This window comes from Pseudophryne corroboree, chromosome 6 (genome assembly GCF_028390025.1).
Source record: "Pseudophryne corroboree isolate aPseCor3 chromosome 6, aPseCor3.hap2, whole genome shotgun sequence".
Taxonomy (NCBI): Eukaryota; Metazoa; Chordata; class Amphibia; order Anura; family Myobatrachidae; genus Pseudophryne; species Pseudophryne corroboree.
This window is the reverse complement of record NC_086449.1, coordinates 300817557-300842412: the sequence shown is the minus strand read 5'-3', so window position 1 is coordinate 300842412 and position 24856 is coordinate 300817557. Positions and strand designations below refer to the sequence as shown.

The following is a 24856-nucleotide window of genomic DNA, read 5'->3' as shown; positions in this document are numbered from 1 at the left end:
GACTGACGGGATTTGAACGCACCACTTGTCAGCAGGGATCTGAGTCCGTGATCTAGTGGGTAAAGCTGGACAAAATGCCTGGGGCTTCCCGCGGTGCCGTCTGAGGCAGTGGCCGTGCTACCGCTCTTGCTTTGAGAACACATCAAAGGCAAGAGCGGTAGCGCGGCCACTGCCTCAGACGGCACCGCGGGAAGCCCCAGGCATTTTGTCCAGCTTTACCCACTAGATCACGGACTCCGATCCCTGCACATAATTGCCAGCACCTCAAAATAGTCCCTGTGGCAACCCCCGTCCCCTATACGCACTATAAACTTAAACTTCCGGACACCGAGTCACCCGGCCTCCGCAAGCATCCTGGCGCCAAAGAGGAGGGGAAACTGGCCCCACCTCCTCTTTATATCATGCAGCACGAGGCCTGCATGTCAGTTAAACAAATCCCCCTTACAGATTGGCGGAATGAGGAGCGCGTCCCCGGGGACCCGCCCACTTTGTAAACTGGAGTCCCATGTCCTCAAAAACGGGTAAAAAACGCGCTATAGCGCGTTTTTGCGATCATTGAGTTAGGTTTTTTATTTTCAGAGAGCTTCTGCTGGCAACAGACTCTTTGCTACGAGGGACTGATGGGAGAGAAGCAAACCTACTAACTGCGGCTAGGTTGCGCTTCTTAGGCTACTGGACACCATTAGCTCCATAGGGATCGAACACAGGACCTGACCTTGTCGTCCGTTCCCGGAGCCACGCCGCCGTCCCCCTCGCAGAGCCAGAAGATAGAAGCCGGCAGAAGCGGAGAAGACATCGAAATCGGCGGCAGAAGACTCCTGTCTTCACATGAGGTAGCGCACAGCACTGCAGCTATGCGCCATTGCGCCCACACACTCCGGTCACTGTAGGGTGCAGGGGGGGGCGCCCTGGACAGCAATTGTTACCTCCTGGCGAATGCTGCATATAAACAGTGGCACACTGTTATATGTATGAGCCCCCGCCATTTATTTTACAAGAAATCGCGGGACAGAAGCCCGCCGCTGAGGGGGCGGGGCCTTCTTCCTCAGCACTCACCAGCGCCATTTTCCTTCCACAGCTCCGCTGAGAGGAAGCTCCCCAGGCTCTCCCCTGCAGAATCACGGTAGAAGGGTAAAAAAGAGAGGGGGAAAACATAAATTTAGGCGCAAATAATCCTAATACAGCAGCTACTGGGTAAACACTAAGTTACTGTGTAATCCCTGGGTTATATAGCGCTGGGGTGTGTGCTGGCAAACTCTGTCTCTCCAAAAGGCCTTGTGGGGGTCCTGTCCTCATTTAGAGCTTCCCCTGTGTGTGTGGTGTCGGTACGCGTGTGTCGACATGTTTGACGAAGAGGGCTATGTGGAGGCAGAGCAAGTGCAGTTGACTGACGTGTCGCCGCCGACGGTGCCGACACCTGATTGGATGGATATGTGGAAGGTGTTAAATGATAATGTGAACTCCTTACATAAAAGGTTGGATAAAGCTGATACCTCGGGCCAGTCAGGGTCTCAACCCATGCCTGATCCTACAGCGCAGAGGCCCTCAGGGTCTCAAAAGCGCCCACTATCCAAAATGGTTGACACAGATGTCGACACGGATTCTGACTCCAGTGTCGACGGCGATGATGCAAAATTGCAACCAAAAATGACAAAAGCTATACGTTACATGATTATAGCGATGAAGGATATTTTACACACATCTGAGGTAAACCCTGTCCCTGACAAGAGGGTTTATATGTATGGGGAGAAAAAGCAAGAGGTGACTTTTCCCCCTTCACATGAGTTAAATGAGTTATGTGAAAGAGCGTGGGATTCCCCAGATAAGAAAATCCTGATTTCCAAAAGGTTACTTATGGCGTACCCTTTCCCGCCAGAGGACAGGGTGCGCTGGGAATCCTCCCCTAGGGTAGATAAAGCTCTGACACGCTTATCTAAGAAGGTGGCCCTGTCGTCGCAGGATGCGGCCACCCTAAAGGATCCTGCAGATAGAAAGCAGGAAAGTATCCTGAAATCTGTTTATACACATTCAGGGAATCTACTGAGGCCGGCAATTGCGTCGGCGTGGATGTGTAGTGCTGTAGCAGCGTGGACAGATAATCTGTCTGAGGAAATGGATACCTTAGACAGGGATACCATTATGCTGACCCTGGGGCATATAAAAGACACTGTCCTATATATGAGGGATGCCCAGAGGGACATTTGCCTACTGGGCTCTAGAATTAATGCAATGTCAATTTCTGCCAGGAGGGTCCTGTGGACTCGGCAGTGGACAGGTGATGCCGACTCCAAAAAACACATGGAGGTGTTACCTTACAAGGGTGAGGAATTGTTTGGGGACGGTCTCTCGGACCTGGTTTCCACAGCTACGTCTGGGAAGTCAAACTCTTTGCCATATATTCCCTCACAACCGAAGAAAGCACCGTATTACCAAATGCAGTCCTTTCGTGCACAAAGAAGCAAGAAGATCAGAGGTGCTTCCTTTCTTGCTAGAGGCAGGGGCAGAGGAAAAAAGCTGCACCTTACAGCTAGTTCCCAGGAACAGAAGTCCTCCCCGTCTTCCACTAAATCCACCGCATGACACTGGGGCTCCACGGGTGGAGCCAGGAGCGGTGGGGGCGCGTCTCCGACATTTCAGCCACCAGTGGGTTCGCTCACAGGTGGATCCCTGGGCTATACAGATTGTGTCTCAGGGATACAAGCTGGAATTCGAGGTGATGCCCCCTCACCGTTACCTAAAATCGGCCCTGCCAGCTTCCCCCATAGAAAGGGAAGTAGTGGTAGCGGCAATTCACAAGCTATTTCTCCAGCAGGTGGTGGTAGAGGTTCCCCTTCATCAACAGGGGAAGGGATACTATTCCACAATGTTTTGTGATACCGAAACCGGACGGTTCGGTCAGACCTATATTAAATTTAAAGTCCCTGAACATTTATCTGAAAAGATTCAAGTTCAAAATGGAATCGCTCAGAGCGGTCATTGCAAGCCTGGAAGAGGGGGATTTTATGGTGTCTCTGGACATCAATGATGCTTACTTGCATGTCCCCTTTTATCCGCCTCATCAGGAGTACCTCAGATTTGTGGTACAGGACTGTCATTACCAATTCCAGACGTTGCCGTTTGCGCTCTCCACGGCACAGAGAATATTTACCAAGTAATGGCAGAAATGATGGTGATCCTGAGAAAGCAAGGAGTCACAGTTATCCCATACTTGGACGATCTCCTCATAAAGGCGAGGTCGAGGGAGCAGTTGCAGATCAGCGTAGCGCACTTACAGGAAGTGTTGCAACAGCATGGCTGGATTCTGAATATCCCAAAGTCGCAGCTGATTCCTACGACGCGTCTGCCCTTTCTGGGCATGATTCTGGACACAGACCAGAAGAAGGTGTTTCTCCCGACGGAGAAGGCTCAAGAGTTTGTGACTCTAGTCAGAGACCTCTTAAAACTGAAACAGGTGTCGGTGCATCACTGCACACGAGTCCTGGGAAAGATGGTGGCATCGTACGAAGCCATTCCCTTCGGCAGGTTCCATGTGAGGATCTTTCAATGGGATCTGTTGGACAAATGGTCCAGATCGCATCTTCAGATGCATCGGCTGATCACCCTGTCCCCCAGGGCCAGGGTGTCTCTTCTGTGGTGGCTACAGAGTGCTCACCTTCTCGAGGGCCGCAGATTCGGCAGACAGGACTGGGTCCTGGTGACCACGGATGCGAGCCTCCGGGGGTGGGGGGCAGTCACTCAGGGAAGAAACTTCCAAGGGTTGTGGTCAAGTCAGGAAACTTGTCTGCACATAAATATCCTGCAATTAAGGGCCATATTCAACGCCCTGAGTCAAGCGGAGCCCCTGCTTCGCAACCAACCGGTGCTGATTCAGGCAGACAACATCACCGCGGTGGCTCATGTAAACCGCCAGGGCGGCACAAGAAGCAGAGTCGCGATGGCGGAAGCCACCAGGATTCTTCGGTGGGCGGAGAATCATGTACAAGCACTGTCAGCAGTGTTCATTCCGGGAGTGGACAACTGGGAAGCAGACTTCCTCAGCAGGCACGAACTCCACCCGGGAGAGTGGGGACTTCATTTTGAAGTCTTCATTCAGATTGCAAGTCGATGGGAACTGCCACAGGTGGACATGATGGCGTCCCGTCTCAACAAAAAGCTGCAACGGTATTGCGCCAGGTCAAGAGACCCTCAGGCGATAGCTGTGGACGCCCTGGTAACACAGTGGGTGTTCCAGTTGGTCTGTGTTCCCTCCTCTTCCTCTCATACCCAGGGTACTGAGAATCGTAAGAAGAAGAGGAGTGAGAACAATACTCATTGTTCCGGATTGGCCAAGAAGACCTTGGTACCCGGAATTGCAAGAAATGCTCACAGAGGACCCATGGCCTCTGCCTCTCAGACAGGACCTGTTGCAACAGGGGCTCTGCCTGTTCCAAGACTTACCGCTGCTGCGTTTGACGGCATGGCGGTTGAACGCCAGATCCTAGCGGAAAAAGGCACTCCGGAGGAAGTTATTCCTACGCTGATAAAGGCTAGGAAGGACGTGACAGCAAAGCATTATCACCGCATATGGCGAAAATATGTTGCTTGGTGTGAGGCCTGGAAGGCCCCTACAGAGGAATTCCAACTGGGCAGATTTCTGCACTTTCTACAGTCTGGAGTGACTATGGGCTTGAAGTTGGGATCCATAAAGGTCCACATTTCGGCCCTATCCATTTTCTTTCAAAAGGAACTGGCGTCTCTTCCTGAAGTTCAGACGTTTGTTAAGGGAGTGCTGCACATTCAGCCCCCTTTTGTGCCACCAGTGGCACCTTGGGTTTCCTAAAATCTCACTGGTTTGAACCACTTAAGACCGTGGAGCTGAAGTATCTTCCGTGGAAGGTGGTCATGCTATTGGCATTAGCTTCGGCTAGGCGTGTGTCAGAGTTGGCGGCTTTGTCATGTAAAAGCTCCTATCTGGTTTTTCATATGAACAGGGCAGAATTGCGGACTCGTCCCCAATTTCTGCCAAAGGTGGTGTCATCTTTTCATTTGAACCAACCTATTGTGGTGCCTGCGGCTACTCGTGACTTGGAGGATTCCAAGTTGCTTGATGTAGTCAGGGCTTTGAAGATTTATGTAGCCCGAACGGCTGGAGTTCGGAAACCTGACTCGCTGTTTATCCTATATGCCCCCAACAAGTTGGGTGCTCCTGCTTCAAAGCAAACCGTTGCCCGCTGTATCTGTAACACGATTCAGCAGGCTCATTCTGCGGCTGAATTGCCGCATCCAAAATTAGTGAAAGCCCATTCCACAAGGAAGGTAGGCTCTTCTTGGGCGGCTGCCCGGGGGGTCTCGGCATTACAGCTTTGCCGAGCAGCTACTTGGTCGGGTTCAAACACATTTGCAAAATTCTACAAGTTTGATACCCTGGCTGAGGAGGACCTTGAGTTTGCCCATTCGGTGCTGCAGAGTCATCCGCACTCTCCCGCCCGTTTGGGAGCTTTGGTATAATCACCATGGTCCTTACGGAGTCCCCAGCATCCACTAGGACGTCAGAGAAAATAAGATTTTACTTACCGGTAAATCTATTTCTCGTAGTCCGTAGTGGATGCTGGGCGCCCGTCCCAAGTGCGGACTTTCTGCAATACGTGTATATAGTTATTGCTTACTAATGGGTTATGTTATGTTGGCATCCATTGTTGATGCCCTGTTGTTCATACTGTTGACTGGGTAAGTTTATCACAAGCTGTACAGTGTGATTGGTGTGGCTGGTATGAGTCTTACCCGAGATTCCAAAATCCTTTCCTTATAATGCCTGCTCTTCCGGGCACAGTTTCCTTAACTGAGGTCTGGAGGAGGGGCATAGAGGGAGGAGCCAGTGCACACCAGATAGTACTAAATCTTTCTTTAGAGTGCCCAGTCTCCTGCGGAGCCCGCTATTCCCCATGGTCCTTAAGGAGTCCCCAGCATCCACTACGGACTACGAAAAATAGATTTACCGGTAAGTAAAATCTTATTTTTTTTTATTTTTTTTTTTTAAGTTGCTCTTTTCATGTATGTGTTTGAACTTAACTTAAACGTTCTTTAGTATATACCTAGTATATCTTCTACATTTAGGTCTTCTCTTAACAAATCGGCTTACTACTTTAGAGCTTGATCACGTTCTCCCTTTCTGTTATTAAAAACACATGAATGCACATTACATACAGGTACTGGTGCATTTCTCACCATTGTGTAGATGTCATTATGACTTTAGATTGTGGCTCACCATGTTATGATCTGACATGTAGGACAGAAGATTGTATTCATTGAAGTGCACCATATGGCAGATAATTAAATTTATCACTTAAGCACTTGCTCACTTCTGTGGGTTTTTAATCATCTTTTTTTTTTTTTATGTATACCGTGTAAGACCATCTTATTGGTGCTTAGTACTGCTTTCCATATTGTGCCACGTGTCCCTTTTGAAGACTGCTCTGGGCATTTCATATGGGATGATTTTCGTATTGAGTACATTAAGGTTGACTCCATTTGTGTAGCACCTACATATTCTAAAAAGGTTTCAGAGAATATTGACCACTTATAACTTTCTACCACTGTAACTTCTACCACTGTTACTACCACTGTAACTTTCCACAGGTGTCATTGCCCCAGTGGAGCTCAGTCTATGTTCCCTACCACACAAAAGCAAAGACAACCTAGTAGTATGTCTTTGGAATATTGGAGTCTGCAATTCTCTAACCGCAGTGCCATCCAGAAATCCGTAAAAAAGCTGTAAAAAGCTCTCTTTAAGCATAAAGTACCAAATGTTTATGAACTCCTGTTCAAATGCTGGCTTGTACCAGCCCTTAAATATAATTACGTTAAATGTGTGCTGCTTACATATTACTAATGCAGGTTAACACTTATTTCCATTTTATATTTTCTTTTTTTAGGATAATGAAAATCAAGATTCACAAACCTTTTCTGATCATGATGTTGTTCCAGATGTAAGTAGTATTTGTCATTCAGTAAAATTGATGGCTTTGATTCTGCTTGCATGTTTATAAAGAAACCTTACTTTTATGGGATCTGTTGTGTTTTTGGAAATAGGTTTTGCTTGGGATAAACTAAATAATTGATGTGGGTGCACTTTCTAGGGATTGTTTCTTTGTGCACAGCTGTTGAGGTGCAATTCCTTCTAAAACTTAGTTGACTTTAATATTAGCGAAGGGCACACTGCCTTTTAAAGAGCAACTACATTTTGTTCTTAAAAGAAAAAAAGTTCACTAAATGTGTTTTAAAAGTACCAAAAAAAAAACCAAGTGGCGCTTAACAATCATATAGTATAAAATATTTAATAAAAATACACATTAAATACAATGCAACAACCTCCCGGGGGTGTAAGACAATAATTAAAACATCACAATAATGTTGTGCAGCAGTGTGATAGATCAAAACACCTGATATTTGGTTAGAATACAGGTTGCAAACATGAAAAATAGCCACTGTTGACACAAGAGTCTCGGGATTACACAAAAAACAATATATACACACGTGCAGCTGTGACTCACAGTGGCATGCCCACAGGGTGGTACCCGTGACCCGGGTTGGAGTAGATTTGTTCAACAGATATTAGCAATGTAAACAGATAGTTGAAAAAAATATATAGAAATATAAATATGGTAAGTGAACCTGTTACCGCTGGGCAGGAGCTTTCGATTCCTGCTCCCCGGAGTGGCAGGGGTACCTGCCTTTTGAGGAAGACGCCCTGCTGGCGTTGAAACGCGTTAAGGAATACAGGAAATTTCATGAGGACCGGTACCGCTGTGTACTTCCATCTCCATCTGAGCCGTGCACGGGAAACCAGACCGACGGCTGCAGTATAAGCGCCCCAGCCCGCAGCTTCAACCCCGCGCGGCCCTCAGCCACAGCCGCTACCACACTGACGGGTGATACGAGCGTCAAACGGGCTGTTGATCGGTGCTTCTGGCCGGGCCCCTGCCACTCCGGCTCCATCGGCAAACGACCAATGTGAAAGGGGACACGGAGCTCCCGCATGCAGCAGCGTTTTGGTGAGGACGCCCGAATCAAGTCTCCCACATATTACAACACTGCTTCATCCCGCTGAGGCTCTGGTGTACATCATCTCCCTGGCTAACGGGACAACACCAGGGAGCAGGAATCGAAAGCTCCTGCCCAGCGGTAACAGGTTCACTTACCATATTTATTTCTCTATCGTCCTAAGTGGATGCTGGGGTTCCTGAAAGGACCATGGGGGATAGCGGCTCCGCAGGAGACAGGGCACAAAAAAGTAAAGCTTTACTAGGTCAGGTGGTGTGCACTGGCTCCTCCCCCTATGACCCTCCTCCAGACTCCTGTTAGATTTTGTGCCCGAACGAGAAGGGTGCAATCTAGGTGGCTCTCCTAAAGAGCTGCTTAGAGAAAGTTTAGTTTAGGTTTTTTTCTTTACAGTGAGTCCTGCTGGCAACAGGATCACTGCAACGTGGGACTTAGGGGGAAAGTAGTAAACTCACCTGCATGCAGAGTGGATTTGCTGCTTGGCTACTGGACACCATTAGCTCCAGAGGGATCGAACACAGGCCCAGCCGTGGAGTCCGGTCCCGGAGCCGCGCCGCCGACCCCCTTGCAGATGCTGAAGCGTGAAGAGGTCCGGAAACCGGCGGCTGAAGACTCCTCAGTCTTCATAAGGTAGCGCACAGCACTGCAGCTGTGCGCCATTTTCCTCTCAGCACACTTCACTGGGCAGTCACTGAGGGTGCAGAGCGCTGGGGGGGGGCGCTCTGAGAGGCAAATATAAACCTTATACAAGGCTAAAAATACCTCACATATAGCCCATAGGGGCTATATGGAGATATTTAACCCCTGCCTGACTGGAAAAATAGCGGGAGAAGAACCCGCCGAAAAAGGGGCGGGGCCTATCTCCTCAGCACACGGCGCCATTTTCTGTCACAGCTCCGCTGGTCAGAACGGCTCCCAGGTCTCTCCCCTGCACTGCACTACAGAAACAGGGTAAAACAGAGAGGGGGGGCACATTAATGGCTATATATATATATATTAAAGCAGCTATAAGGGAGCACTTAATATAAGGATATCCCTTGTATATATAGCGCTTTGTGGTGTGTGCTGGCAGACTCTCCCTCTGTCTCCCCAAAAGGGCTAGTGGGTCCTGTCTTCATTAGAGCATTCCCTGTGAGTTTGCGGTGTGTGTCGGTACGTGGTGTCGACATGTATGAGGACGATATTGGTGTGGAGGCGGAGCAATTGCCAAATATGCAGATGTCACCCCCCAGGGGGTCGACACCAGAATGGATGCCTTTATTTGTGGAATTACGTGATGGTTTATCTTCCCTTAAACAGTCAGTTGAGGACATGAGGCGGCCGGACAATCAATTAATGCCTGTCCAGGCGCCTCAAACACCGTCAGGGGCTGTAAAACGCCCTTTGCCTCAGTCGGTCGACACATACCCAGACACGGGCACTGATTCCAGTGACGACGGTAGAAATTCAAACGTATTTTCCAGTAGGGCCACACGTTATATGATTTTGGCAATGAAGGAGACGTTACATTTAGCTGATACTACAGATACCGTAAAACAGGGTATTATGTATGGTGTGAAAAAACTACAAACAGTTTTTCCTGAATCAGAAGAATTAAATGACGTGTGTGATGAAGCGTGGGTTGCTCCTGATAAAAAGTTGATAATTTCAAAAAAGTTATTGGCATTATACCCTTTCCCGCCAGAGGTTAGGGCGCGCTGGGAAACACCCCCTAAGGTGGACAAGGCGCTCACACGCTTATCCAAACAAGTGGCGTTACCCTCTCCTGAGACGGCCGCACTTAAGGATCCATCAGATAGAAAGATGGAAGTTATTCAAAAGAATATATACACACATGCAGGTGTTATACTACGACCAGCTATAGCAACTGCCTGGATGTGCAGTGCTGGAGTAGTTTGGTCAGAATCCCTGATTGAAAATATTGATACCCTAGATAGGGACAATGTTTTACTGTCGTTAGAACAAATAAAGGATGCATTTATCTATATGCGTGATGCACAGAGGGATATTTGCACACTGGCATCTCGGGTGAGTGCTATGTCCATTTCAGCCAGAAGAGCCTTATGGACACGACAGTGGACAGGCGATGCGGATTCAAAACGTCACATGGAGGTTTTGCCGTATAAAGGGGAGGAGTTATTTGGAGTTGGTCTATCAGACTTGGTGGCCACGGCTACTGCCGGGAAATCCACTTTTTTACCTCAAGTCACTCCCCAACAGAGAAAGGCACCGACCTTTCAACCGCAGCCTTTTCGCTCCTACAAAAATAAGAGAGCAAAGGGCTTGTCGTACCTGCCACGAGGCAGAGGAAGAGGGAAGAGACACCAACAGGCAGCTCCTTCCCAGGAACAGAAGCCCTCCCCGGCTCCTGCAAAAACCTCAGCATGACGCTGGGGCCTCTCAAGCGGACTCGGGGACAGTGGGGGGCCGTCTCAAAAATTACAGCGCGCAGTGGGCTCACTCGCAGGTAGACCCCTGGATCCTGCAGATAATATCTCAGGGGTACAGGTTGGAATTAGAGACGGATCCTCCTCATCGTTTCCTGAAGTCTGCCTTACCAACCGTCTCTTCCGAAAGGGAGAGGGTGTTGGAAGCCATTCACAAGCTGTACGCTCAGCAGGTGATAGTCAAAGTACCCCTATTACAACAAGGAAAGGGGTATTATTCCACTCTATTTGTGGTACCGAAGCCGGATGGCTCGGTAAGGCCTATTCTAAATCTGAAGTCCTTGAACCTCTACATAAAAAAGTTCAAGTTCAAGATGGAGTCACTCAGAGCAGTGATAGCGAACCTGGAAGAAGGGGACTTTATGGTATCCTTGGACATCAAGGATGCGTATCTACACGTTCCGATTTACCCCGCACACCAGGGGTACCTCAGGTTCATTGTTCAAAACTGTCACTATCAGTTTCAGACGCTGCCGTTCGGATTGTCCACGGCGCCTCGGGTCTTTACCAAGGTAATGGCCGAGATGATGATTCTTCTTCGAAGAAAAGGCGTATTAGTTATCCCATACTTGGACGATCTCCTAATAAGGGCAAGGTCCAGAGAACAGCTGGAGACAGCTTTAGCACTATCTCAAGAGGTGCTAAGACAACACGGGTGGATTCTGAATATTCCAAAATCCCATTTAATCCCGACAACTCGTCTGCTGTTCCTAGGAATGATTCTGGACACGGTTCAGAAAAAGGTTTTCCTTCCAGAGGAAAAAGCCAAGGAGTTATCCGATCTGGTCAGGAACCTCCTAAAACCAGGAAAAGTGTCAGTACATCAATGCACAAGAGTCCTGGGAAAAATGGTGGCTTCTTACGAAGCAATTCCATTCGGCAGATTCCATGCAAGAATATTCCAAAGGGATCTGTTGGACAAATGGTCAGGGTCGCATCTGCAGATGCACCTGCGAATAACCCTGTCACCAAAGACAAGGGTGTCACTTCTGTGGTGGTTGCAGAAGGCTCACCTATTAGAAGGCCGCAGATTCGGCATTCAGGATTGGATCCTGGTGACCACGGACGCCAGCCTGAGAGGCTGGGGAGCAGTCACACAAGGAAGAAACTTCCAGGGAGTATGGACGAGTCTGGAAAAGTCTCTTCACATAAACATTCTGGAACTAAGAGCAATCTACAATGCTCTAAGCCAGGCGGAACTTCTCCTGCAAGGAAAGCCGGTGTTGATTCAGTCGGACAACATCACGGCGGTCGCCCATGTAAACAGGCAGGGCGGCACAAGAAGCAGGAGTGCAATGGCAGAAGCTGCCAAGATTCTTCGCTGGGCGGAGAATCACGTGATAGCACTGTCAGCAGTGTTCATCCCGGGCGTGGACAACTGGGAAGCAGACTTCCTCAGCAGACACGATCTTCATCCGGGAGAGTGGGGTCTACATCCAGAAGTCTTCAACATGTTAATAGACCGTTGGGAAAGACCAATTGTAGACATGATGGCGTCTCGCCTCAACAAGAAACTGGACAAATATTGCGCCAGGTCAAGAGATCCACAGGCAATAGCTGTGGACGCACTGGTAACTCCTTGGGTGTACCAGTCAGTGTATGTGTTTCCTCCTCTGCCGCTCATACCAAAGGTATTGAAGATCATACGGCAAAGAAGAGTAAGAACAATACTAGTGGTTCCGGATTGGCCGAGAAGGACTTGGTATCCGGAACTTCAAGAGATGCTCACGGACGAACCGTGGCCTCTACCTCTGAGAAGGGACCTGCTACAGCAGGGTCCCTGTCTTTTTCAAGACTTACCGCGGCTGCGTTTGACGGCATGGCGGTTGAACGCCAGATCCTAAAAGGGAAAGGCATTCCAGAAGAAGTCATTCCTACCTTGATTAAGGCACGGAAGGAAGTCACCGTGAAACATTATCACCGCATTTGGCGAAAATATGTAGCGTGGTGCGAGGATCGGAGGGTTCCGACGGAGGAATTCCAACTGGGTCGTTTCCTACATTTCCTGCAATCAGGATTATCTATGGGTCTCAAATTGGGATCCATTAAGGTTCAAATTTCGGCCCTGTCAATATTCTTCCAAAAAGAATTGGCCTCTGTCCCTGAGGTCCAGACTTTTGTCAAGGGAGTACTGCATATACAGCCTCCTGTGGTGCCTCCGGTGGCACCGTGGGATCTAAATGTAGTTTTAGATTTCCTCAAATCCCATTGGTTTGAACCATTGAAAAAGGTGGATTTGAAATATCTCACATTGAAAGTGACTATGTTACTAGCCCTGGCCTCTGCCAGGAGAGTATCTGAATTGGCGGCTTTATCTTATAAAAGTCCTTATCTAATCTTCCATTCGGATAGGGCAGAACTGCGGACTCGTCCGCATTTTCTCCCTAAAGTGGTATCAGCATTTCATCTGAACCAACCTATTGTGGTGCCTGCGGCCACTAGCGACTTGGAGGACTCCAAGTTGTTGGACGTTGTCAGAGCCTTAAAAATATACATTGCAAGGACGGCTGGAGTCAGAAAATCTGACTCGCTGTTTATATTGTATGCACCCAACAAGTTGGGCGCACCTGCTTCTAAGCAGTCGATTGCTCGTTGGATTTGTAACACAATTCAACTTGCACATTCTGTGGCAGGCCTGCCACAGCCTAAAACTGTAAAAGCCCACTCCACAAGGAAGGTGGGCTCATCTTGGGCGGCTGCCCGAGGGGTCTCGGCATTACAACTCTGCCGAGCAGCTACGTGGTCGGGGGAGAACACGTTTGTAAAATTTTACAAATTTGATACCCTGGCAAAGGAGGACCTGGAGTTCTCTCATTCGGTGCTGCAGAGTCATCCGCACTCTCCCGCCCGTTTGGGAGCTTTGGTATAATCCCCATGGTCCTTTCAGGAACCCCAGCATCCACTTAGGACGATAGAGAAAATAAGAATTTACTTACCGATAATTCTATTTCTCGGAGTCCGTAGTGGATGCTGGGCGCCCATCCCAAGTGCGGATTATCTGCAATACTTGTACATAGTTATTGTTAACTAATTCGGGTTATTGTTAAGGAGCCATCTTTAAGAGGCCCTTTCTGTTGTCATACTGTTAACTGGGTTTAGATCACAAGTTGTACGGTGTGATTGGTGTGGCTGGTATGAGTCTTACCCGGGATTCAAAATGCCTCCCTTATTGTGTATGCTCGTCCGGGCACAGTACCTAACTGGAGTCTGGAGGAGGGTCATAGGGGGAGGAGCCAGTGCACACCACCTGACCTAGTAAAGCTTTACTTTTTTGTGCCCTGTCTCCTGCGGAGCCGCTATCCCCCATGGTCCTTTCAGGAACCCCAGCATCCACTACGGACTCCGAGAAATAGAATTATCGGTAAGTAAATTCTTATTATTTATATATATTTTTTTCAACTATCTGTTTACATTGCTAATATCTGTTGAACAAATCTACTCCAACCCGGGTCACGGGTACCACCCTGTGGGCATGCCACTGTGAGTCACACAGTTGGAAATTATTCTGCAGCTGCACCTTCAAGTGTGTACATATTGTTTTTTGTGTAATCCCGAGACTCTTGTGTCAACAGTGGCTATTTCTCTGACGTCCTAGTGGATGCTGGGAACTCCGAAAGGACCATGGGGAATAGCGGCTCCGCAGGAGACTGGGCACAACTAAAGAAAGCTTTTAGGTCACCTGGTGTGCACTGGCTCCTCCCACTATGACCCTCCTCCAAGCCTCAGTTAGATTTTGTGCCCGGCCGAGGTTGGATGCACACTAGTGGCTCTCCTGAGCTTCTAAAAAGAAAGTATATAATTTAGGTTTTTTATTTTACAGTGAGACCTGCTGGCAACAGGCTCACTGCAGCGAGGGACTAAGGGGAGAAGAAGCGAACCTACCTGCTTGGGCTTCTTAGGCTACTGGACACCATTAGCTCCAGAGGGATCGACCGCATGGAACTGGCCTTGGTGTTCGGTACCGGAGCCGCGCCGCCGTCCCCCTTACAGAGCCAGAAGCAAGAAGAGGTCCGGAAAATCTGCGGCAGAAGACATCAGTCTTCACCAAGGTAGCGCACAGCACTGCAGCTGTGCGCCATTGCTCCTCATACACACTTCACACTCCGGTCACTGAGGGTGCAGGGCGCTAGGGGGGGGCGCCCTGAGCAGCAATAAAAACACCTTGGCTGGCAAAAATACCACAATATATAGCCCCAGAAGCTATATATGTGATAATTACCCCTGCCAGAATCCATAAAAAAGCGGGAGAAAAGTCCGCGAAAAAGGGGCGGAGCTATCTCCTTCAGCACACTGGCGCCATTTCTCCCTCACAGCTCCGCTGGAAGGAAGCTCCCTGGCTCTCCCCTGCAGTCTAAACTACAGAAAAGGGTAAAAAAGAGAGGGGGGGCACTAAATTTAGGCGCAGTATATCTAACAGCAGCTATAGGGGACATAATTCAGTTAGTCCCTGCATTATATAGCGCTCTGGTGTGTGCTGGCATACTCTCACTCTGTCCCCCCAAAGGGCTTTTGTGGGTCCTGTCCTCTGTTAGAGCATTCCCTGTGTGTGTGCGGTGTGTCGGTACGGCTGTGTCGACATGTTTGATGAGGATAATGATGTGGAGGCGGAGCAGATGCCTATAGAAGGGATGTCACCCCCTGCGGGGCAGACACCTGAGTGGATGGACTTATGGAAGGAATTGCGTGCACGTGTCGACTCCTTGCACAAAAAATTTGACGACATGCCAAATGCGGGACAGCCGGCTTCTCAGCTCGTGCCTGTCCAGGCGTCTCAAAGGCCATCGGGGGCTCTAAAACGCCCGCTACCTCAGATGGCAGACGCGGATGTCGACACGGATACTGACACCAGTGTCGACGACGACGAGTCTAGTCTAATGTCCACTAAGGCCATTCGTTGCATGATTGAAGCAATGAAAGAGGTGTTACAAATTTCTCATATAAACCCAGGTACCACTAAAAAGGGTATTATGTTTGGGGAGAAAAAACTACCCGTAGTTTTTCCCCCATCAGAAGAATTAAATGAAGTGTGTGAAGAAGCGTGGGCTTTCCCTGATAAAAGATTGGTAATCTCTAAGAAGTTACTGATGGCGTTCCCTTTCCCGCCAGAGGATAGGTCACGTTGGGAGACACCCCCTAGGGTGGATAAAGCGCTCACACGTTTGTCTAAAAAGGTGGCACTACCGTCTCCGGATACGGCCGCCCTCAAGGAACCTGCTGATAAAAAGCAGGAGGCGATCCTGAAGTCTGTATATACACACTCAGGCATTATACTTAGACCAGCTATTGCGTCAGCATGGATGTGCAGTGCTGCCGCTGCGTGGTCAGATTCCCTGTCAGAAAATATTGACACCCTAGACAGGGACACTATTCTGCTAACCATAGAGCATATAAAAGACTCAGTCTTATACATGAGAGATGCACAGAGGGAGATCTGCTGGCTGGCATCTAAAATAAGTGCATTGTCCATTTCTGCTAGGAGAGGCTTATGGACTCGCCAGTGGACAGGGGATGCAGATTCAAAAAGGCACATGGAAGTTTTGCTTTATAAGGGTGAGGAGTTGTTTGGGGATGGTCTCTCGGACCTAGTTTCCACAGCAACTGCTGGGAAGTCAGCATTTTTACCCCATGTTCCCTCACAGCCTAAAAAGGCGCCATTTTATCAGGTACAGTCCTTTCGGACTCAGAAAAACAGGCGTGGAAAAGGCTGGTCCTTTCTGTCCAGAGGCAGAGGTAGGGGAAAAAGGCTGCAACAAACAGCAGGTTCCCAGGAGCAAAAGTCCTCCCCCGCTTCTTCCAAGTCCGCCGCATGACGGTGGGGCTCCACAGGCGGAGCCAGGTACGGTGGGGGGCCGCCTCAAAAATTTCAGCGGTCAGTGGGCTCGCTCACAGGTGGATCCCTGGATACTGCAAATAGTATCTCAAGGGTACAAACTGGAATTCGAGGCGTCTCCACCCCACCGGTTCCTAAAATCTGCCTTGCCGATTACTCCTTCAGACAGGGAGGCTGTGCTAGCGGCAATTCACAAGCTGTATTCCCAGCAGGTGATAATCAAGGTGCCCCTACTTCAACAAGGACGGGGTTACTATTCCACACTGTTAGTGGTACCGAAACCGGACGGTTCGGTGAGACCCATTTTAAATTTGAAATCCTTGAACACATACATAAAAAAATTCAAGTTCAAGATGGAATCGCTCAGGGCGGTTATTGCAAGCCTGGACGAGGGGGATTACATGGTATCCCTGGACATCAAGGATGCTTACCTGCATGTCCCCATTTACTATCCTCACCAGGAGTACCTCAGGTTTGTGGTACAGGATTGCCATTACCAATTCCAGACGCTGCCGTTTGGACTTTCCACGGCACCGAGGGTGTTTACCAAGGTAATGGCGGAAAATAAGAATTTACTTACCGATAATTCTATTTCTCGTAGTCCGTAGTGGATGCTGGGGACTCCGTCAGGACCATGGGGATTAGCGGCTCCGCAGGAGACAGGGCACAAAAGTAAAAGCTTTAGGATCAGGTGGTGTGCACTGGCTCCTCCCCCTATGACCCTCCTCCAAGCCTCAGTTAGGACACTGTGCCCGGACGAGCGTACACAATAAGGAAGGATTTTGAATCCCGGGTAAGACTCATACCAGCCACACCAATCACACTGTACAACCTGTGATCTGAACCCAGTTAACAGCATGATAACAGTGGAGCATCTGAAAAGATGGCTCACAACAATAATAACCCGATTTTTGTAACAATAACTATGTACAAGTATTGCAGACAATCCGCACTTGGGATGGGCGCCCAGCATCCACTACGGACTACGAGAAATAGAATTATCGGTAAGTAAATTCTTATTTTCACTGACGTCCTAAGTGGATGCTGGGGACTCCGTCAGGACCATGGGGATTATACCAAAGCTCCCAAACGGGCGGGAGAGTGCGGATGACTCTGCAGCACCGAATGAGAGAACTCCTCCAGGTCCTCCTCAGTCAGGGTGTGCCCCTGACCAAGTATCAGCTCGGCAAAGTTGTAAAGCCGAGACCCCTCGGGCAGCCGCCCAAGATGAGCCCACCTTCCTTGTGGAATGGGCATTTACATATTTTGGCTGTGGCAGGCCTGCCACAGAATGTGCAAGCTGAATTGTACTACACATCCAACTAGCAATCGTCTGCTTAGAAGCAAGAGCACCCAGTTTGTTGGGTGCATACAGGATAACAGCAAGTCAGTTTTCCTGACTCCAGCCGTCCTGGAAACTATATTTTCAGGGCCCTGACAACATCTAGCAACTTGGAGTCCTCCAAGTCCCTAGTAGCCGCAGGTACCACAATAAGCTGGTTCGGGTGAAACACTGACACCACCTTAGGGAGAAACTGGGGATGAGTCCGCAGCTCTGCCCTGTCCGAATGGACAATCAGATATGGGCTTTTTTGAGACAAACGCCGCCAATTCTGTGAGATATTTCAAATCCACAGATTTGAGCGGTTTAAACCAATGTGATTTTAGGAATCCCAGAACTACGTTGAGATCCCACAGTGCCACTGGAGGCACAAAAGGGGGTTGTATATGCAGTACTCCCTTGACAAACTTCTGGACTTCAGGAACTGAAGCCAATTCTTTCTGGAAGAAAATCGACAGGGCCGAAATTTGAACCTTAATGGACCCCAATTTGAGGCCCATAGACACTCCTGTTTGCAGGAAATGCAGGAAACGACCGAGTTGAAATTTCTTCATGGGGCCTTCCTGGCCTCACACCACGCAACATATTTTCGCCACATGTGGTGATAATGTTGTGCGGTCACCTCCTTCCTGGCTTTGACCAGGGTAGGAATGACCTCTTCCGGAATGCCTTTTTCCCTTAGGATCCGGCGTTCAACCGCCATGCCGTCAAACGCAGCCGCGGTAAGTCTTGGAACAGACATGGTACTTGCTGAAGCAAGTCCCTTCTTAGCGGCAGAGGCCATGAGTCCTCTGTGAGCATCTCTTGAAGTTCCGGGTACCAAGTCCTTCTTGGCCAATCCGGAGCCACGAGTATAGTTCTTACTCCTCTACGTCTTATAATTCTCAATACCTTGGGTATGAGAAGCAGAGGAGGGAAGACATACACCGACTGGTACACCCACGGTGTTACCAGAACGTCCACAGCTATTGCCTGAGGGTCTTTTGACCTGGCGCAATACTTGTCCAGTTTTTTGTTCAGGCGGGACGCCATCATGTCCACCTTTGGTCTTTTCCAACGGTTCACAATCATGTGGAAGACTTCCCGATGAAGTCCCCACTCTCCCGGGTGGAGGTTGTGCATGCTGAGGAAGTCTGCTTCCCAGTTGTCCACTCCCGGAATGAACACTGCTGACAGTGCTATCACATGATTTTCCGCCCAGCGAAAAATCCTTGCAGTTTCTGCCATTGCCCTCCTGCTTCTTGTGCCGCCCTGTCTGTTTACGTGGGCGACTGCCGTGATGTTGTCCCACTGGATCAATACCGGCTGACCTTGAAGCAGAGGTCTTGCTAAGCTTAGAGCATTGTAAATTGCCCTTAGCTCCAGTATATTTATGTGGAGAAAAATCTCCAGACTTGATCACACTCCCTGGAAATTTTTTTCCCTGTGTGACTGCTCCCCAGCCTCTCAGGCTGGCCTCCGTGGTCACCAGCATCCAATCCTGAATGCCGAATCTGCGGCCCTCTAGAAGATGAGCACTCTGTAACCACCACAGGAGAGACACCCTTGTCCTTGGAGATAGGGTTATCCGCTGATGCATCTGAAAATGCGATCCGGACCATTTGTCCAGCAGATCCCACTGAAAAGTTCTTGCGTGGAATCTGCCGAATGGAATCGCTTCGTAATAAGCCACCATTTTTCCCAGGACTCTTGTGCAATGATGCACTGACACTTTTTTCCTGGTTTTAGGAGGTTCCTGACTAGCTCGGATAACTCCCTGGCTTTCTCCTCCGGGAGAAACACCTTTTTCTGGACTGTGTCCAGAACCATCCCTAGGAACAGCAGACGTGTCGTCGGAAACGGCTGCGATTTTGGATATTTAGAATCCACCGGTGCTGTCGTAGAACTACTTGAGATAGTGCTACTCCAACTTCCAACTGTTCTCTGGACCTTGCCCTTATCAGGAGATCGTCCAAGTAAGGGATAATTAAGACGCCTTTTCTTTGAAGAAGAATCATCATTTCGGCCATTACTTTGGTAAAGACCCGGGGTGCCGTGGACAATCCAAACGGCAGCGTCTGAAACTGATAGTGACAGTTCCGTACCACGAACCTGAGGTACCCTTGGTGAGAAGGGCAATTTGGGACATGGAGGTAAGCATCCTTGATGTCCAGGGACACCATATAGTCCCCTTCTTCCTGGTTCGCTATCACTGCTCTGAGTGACTCCATCTTGATTTGAACCTTTGTATGTAAGTGTTCAAAGATTTCCCATTTAGAATAGGTCTCACCGAGCCGTCTGGCTTCAGTACCACAATATAGTGTGGAATAATACCCCTTTCCTTGTTGTAGGAGGGGTACTTTGATTATCACCTGCTGGGAATACAGCTTGTGAATTGTTTACAATACTGCCTCCCTGTCGGAGGAAGACGTTGGTAAAGCAGACATCAGGAGCCTGCGAGGGGGAGACGTCTCGAATCTCCAGTCTGTACCCCTGGGATACTACTTGTAGGATCCAGGGGTCCACTTGCGAGTGAGCCCACTACGCGCTGAAACTCTTGAGACGACCCCCCACCGCACTTGAGTCCGCTTGTACGGCCCCAGCGTCATGCTGAGGACTTGGCAGAAGCTGTGGAGGGCTTCTGTTCCTGGGAATGGGCTGCCTGCTGCAGTCTTCTTCCCTTTCCTCTATCCCTGGGCAGATATGACTGGCCTTTTGCCCGCTTGCCCTTATGGGGACGAAAGGAGTGAGGCTGAAAAGACTGTCTTTTTCTGCTGAGATGTGATTTGGGGTAAAAAAGGTGGATTTTCCAGCTGTTGCCGAGGCCACCAGGTCCGATGGACCGACCCCAAATAACTCCTCCCCTTTATACGGCAATACTTCCATGTGCCGTTTGGAATCTGCATCACCTGACCACTGTCGTGTCCATAAACATCTTCTGGCAGATATGGACATCGCACTTACTCTTGATGCCAGAGTGCAAATATCCCTCTGTGCATCTCGCATATATAGAAATGCATCCTTTAAATGCTCTATAGTCAATAAAATACTGTCCCTGTCAAGGGTATCAATATTTTCAGTCAGGGAATCCGACCAAGCCACCCCAGCGCTGCACATCCAGGCTGAGGCGATCGCTGGTCGCAGTATAACACCAGTATGTGTGTATATACCTTTTTAGGATATTTTCCAGCCTCTCAGCTGGCTCCTTGAGGGCGGCCCTATCTGGAGACGGTACCGCCACTTGTTTTGATAAGCGTGTGAGCGCCTTATCCACCCTAAAGGGTGTTTCCCAACGCGCCCTAACTTTTGGCGGGAAAGGGTATACCGCCAATAATTTTCTATCGGGGGAAACCCACGCATCATCACACACTTCATTTAATTTATCTGATTCAGGAAAAACTACAGGTAGTTTTTTCACACCCCACATAATACCCTTCTTGTGGTACTTGTAGTATCAGAAATATGTAACACCTCCTTCATTGCCCTTAACATGTAACGTGTGGCCCTAAAGGAAAATAAGTTTGTTTCTTCACCGTCGACACTGGAGTCAGTGTCCGTGTCTGTGTCTGTGTCGACCGACTGAGGTAAATGAGCGTTTTACAGCCCCCGACGGTGTTTGAGACGCCTGGACAGGTACTAATTTGTTTGCCGGCCGTCTCATGTCGTCAACCGACCTTGCAGCGTGTTGACATTATCACGTAATTCCTTAAATAAGCCATCCATTCCGGTGTCGACTCCCTAGAGAGTGACATCACCATTTCAGGCAATTGCTCCGCCTCCTCACCAACATCGTCCTCATACATGTCGACACACACGTACCGACACACAGCACACACACAGGGAATGCTCTGATAGAGGACAGGACCCCACTAGCCCTTTGGGGAGACAGAGGGAGAGTTTGCCAGCACACACCAAAAACGCTATAATTATACAGGGACAACCTTTATATAAGTGTTTTTCCCTTATAGCATTTTAATATATATATACATATCGCCAAATAAGTGCCCCCCCTCTCTGTTTTAACCCTGTTTCTGTAGTGCAGTGCAGGGGAGAGCCTGGGAGCCTTCCCACCAGCATTTCTGTGAGGGAAAATGGCGCTGTGTGCTGAGGAGAATAGGCCCCGCCCCCTTTTCGGCGGGCTTCTTCTCCCGTTTTTCTGAGACCTGGCAGGGGTTAAATACATCCATATAGCCCCCAGAGGCTATATGTGATGTATTTTTAGCCAGAAAAAGGTACTATCATTGCTGCCCAGGGCGCCCCCCCCAGCGCCCTGCACCCTCAGTGACCGCTGCTATGAAGTGTGCTGACAACAATGGCGCACAGCTGCAGTGCTGTGCGCTACCTTATGAAGACTGAAGAGTCTTCTGCCGCCGTTTCTGGACCTTCACTTTTCGGCATCTGCAAGGGGGGTCGGCGGCGCGGCTCCGGGACGAACCCCAGGGTGAGACCTGTGTTCCGACTCCCTCTGGAGCTAATGGTGTCCAGTAGCCTAAGAAGCCAATCCATCCTGCACGCAGGTGAGTTCACTTCTCTCCCCTAAGTCCCTCGTAGCAGTAGCCTGTTGCCAGCAGGACTCACTGAAAATAAAAAACCTAACAAACTTTTACTCTAAGCAGCTCTTTAGGAGAGCCACCTAGATTGCACCCTTCTCGGCCGGGCACAAAAATCTAACTGAGGCTTGGAGGGTCATAGGGGGAGGAGCCAGTGCACACCACCTGATCCTAAAGCTTTTACTTTTGTGCCCTGTCTCCTGCGGAGCCGCTAATCCCCATGGTCCTGACGGAGTCCCCAGCATCCACTTAGGACGTCAGAGAAATGATGATACTCCTTCGAAAGAAGGGAGTTTTAATTATCCCGTACTTGGACGATCTCCTAATAAAGGCGAGGTCCAAGGAGCAGTTGTTGGTGGGAGTAGCACTATCTCAGGAGGTGCTACACCAGCACGGTTGGATTCTGAATATTCCAAAATCACAGCTGGTTCCGACGACACGTCTACTGTTCCTGGGTATGATTCTGGATACAGTCCAGAAAAAAGTGTTTCTCCCGGAGGAGAAAGCCAAGGAGCTGTCATCTCTAGTCAGAGACCTCCTGAAACCAAAACAGGTATCGGTGCATCACTGCACGCGGGTCCTGGGAAAGATGGTGGCTTCTTACGAAGCAATTCCTTTCGGCAGGTTCCATGCCAGAATCTTTCAGTGGGACCTGTTGGACCAATGGTCCGGATCGCATCTTCAGATGCATCGCCTAATAACCCTGTCTCCAAGAACCAGGGTGTCTCTGCTGTGGTGGCTGCAGAGTGCTCATCTTCTAGAGGGCCGCAGATTCGGCATACAGGACTGGGTCCTGGTGACCACGGATGCCAGCCTTCGAGGCTGGGGGGCAGTCACACAGGGAAGAAACTTTCAAGGACTATGGTCGAGTCAGGAGACTTCCCTACACATAAATATTCTGGAACTAAGGGCCATTTACAATGCCCTAAGTCAGGCAAAATCCCTGCTTCTACACCAGCCGGTACTGATCCAGTCAGACAACATCACGGTAGTCGCCCATGTAAATCGACAGGGCGGCACAAGAAGCAGGATGGCAATGGCAGAAGCCACAAGGATTCTCTGATGGGCGGAAAATCACGTACTAGCACTGTCAGCAGTGTTCATTCCGGGAGTGGACAACTGGGAAGCAGACTTTCTCAGCAGGCACGACCTCCACCCGGGAGAGTGGGGACTTCATCCAGAAGTCTTCACGCTGATAGTAAATCGATGGGAACGGCCACAGGTGGACATGATGGCGTCCCGCCTAAACAAAAAACTAGAGAGATATTGCGCCAGGTCAAGAGACCCTCAGGCGATAGCTGTGGAGGCTCTAGTGACACCGTGGGTGTACCAGTCAGTTTGTGTTCCCTCCTCTGCCTCTCATACCAAGGGTACTGAGAATAATAAGAAAACGAGGAGTAAGAACAATACTCGTGGTTCCGGATTGGCCAAGACGAGCGTGGTACCCGGAACTTCAAGAGATGATCTCAGGGGACCCATGGCCTCTGCCGCTCAGACAGGACTTGCTGCAGCAGGGGCCCTGTCTGTTCCAAGACTTACCGCGGCTGCGTTTGACGGCATGGCGGTTGAACGCCGGATCCTGAAGGAAAAGGGCATTCCGGAGGAAGTCATTCCTACTCTGATTAAAGCCAGGAAAGATGTAACTGCAAAGCATTATCACCGCATATGGCGGAAATATGTTGCTTGGTGTGAGGCCAAAAAGGCCCCAACAGAGGAATTTCAACTAGGTCGATTTCTGCATTTCTGCATTATTAATCCTTCTGGATCTCTCGGCAGCATTTGATACCGTGGACCACGGGCTTCTGATTGAGCGACTGATACACTTCTGTGGTCTGGATGGCACAGTCCTAAACTGGTTCAAATCATTTCTCACAGGCAGGTCACAGAGAGTATCATCTGGATTATACTCATCACCACCAGTGCCATTGCCATGTGGTGTCCCACAAGGTTCTATACTATCCCCCATGCTTTTTGCAGTATACATGCTCCCATTGGGCGAAATAATCAGGCGCCATGGCCTGGTCTACCACTGCTATGCAGATGATACACAACTGTACTTGTCCTTTGCTCCGGGCACTGATAACCCAGTAGCAACCCTGAATGGCTGTCTAGCTGAACTACAGGAGTGGATGAGCGCCAGTTGGCTGCGACTGAACCCGGATAAAACAGAGGTCCTTATAATACGACCGCAACATCAAAGGACAAGACTGCAGCATAGCCAACCAACTGGACTTACACTCGGGGATTCAGAATTACAGACCAGTGATCATGTGCGGAATCTTGGCGTTGTCCTGGATGATGGCTTGACACTTAAACATCAGATATCAGCCACAATCAAATCCTCATTCTTTCACCTGAGGAACATAGCCAGAATCAAGCACCTAATTCCCTCAGATGATATGCCAAAAGTCATACATGCATTTGTATCATCTCGATTAGACTACTGTAATGCCCTCTACCTTGGTCTACCAGCAAAAGAATTGCAACGCTTACAGCTGGTGCAAAACACAGCTGCCAGGCTGTTAACCAACCAGCCCCGTTCCAGCCACATAACACCCATCCTCTACTCCCTTCACTGGCTGCCTGTAAGATGGCGAATCCTCTTCAAGATTGGCTTACTGAGTTTCAAAGCATTACATGACCAAGGCCCAAGGTACCTGAAACAGCTTCT

The 24856-nt window shown here is 49.3% G+C and overlaps 1 protein-coding gene across 5 annotated transcripts in view; it reads left to right on the top strand.

The window, feature by feature from the left end:
• Positions 1-24856, top strand: part of SLTM (SAFB like transcription modulator) — a 312645-nt gene that overhangs the window by 171615 nt on the left and 116174 nt on the right. For all 5 annotated transcript variants that reach the window (XM_063926177.1, XM_063926176.1, XM_063926179.1 and 2 more), the window contains one exon: positions 6912-6965. In XM_063926177.1, coding sequence (XP_063782247.1) covers positions 6912-6965 — 54 coding nt within the window. The remainder of the gene's footprint in view (positions 1-6911; positions 6966-24856) is intronic.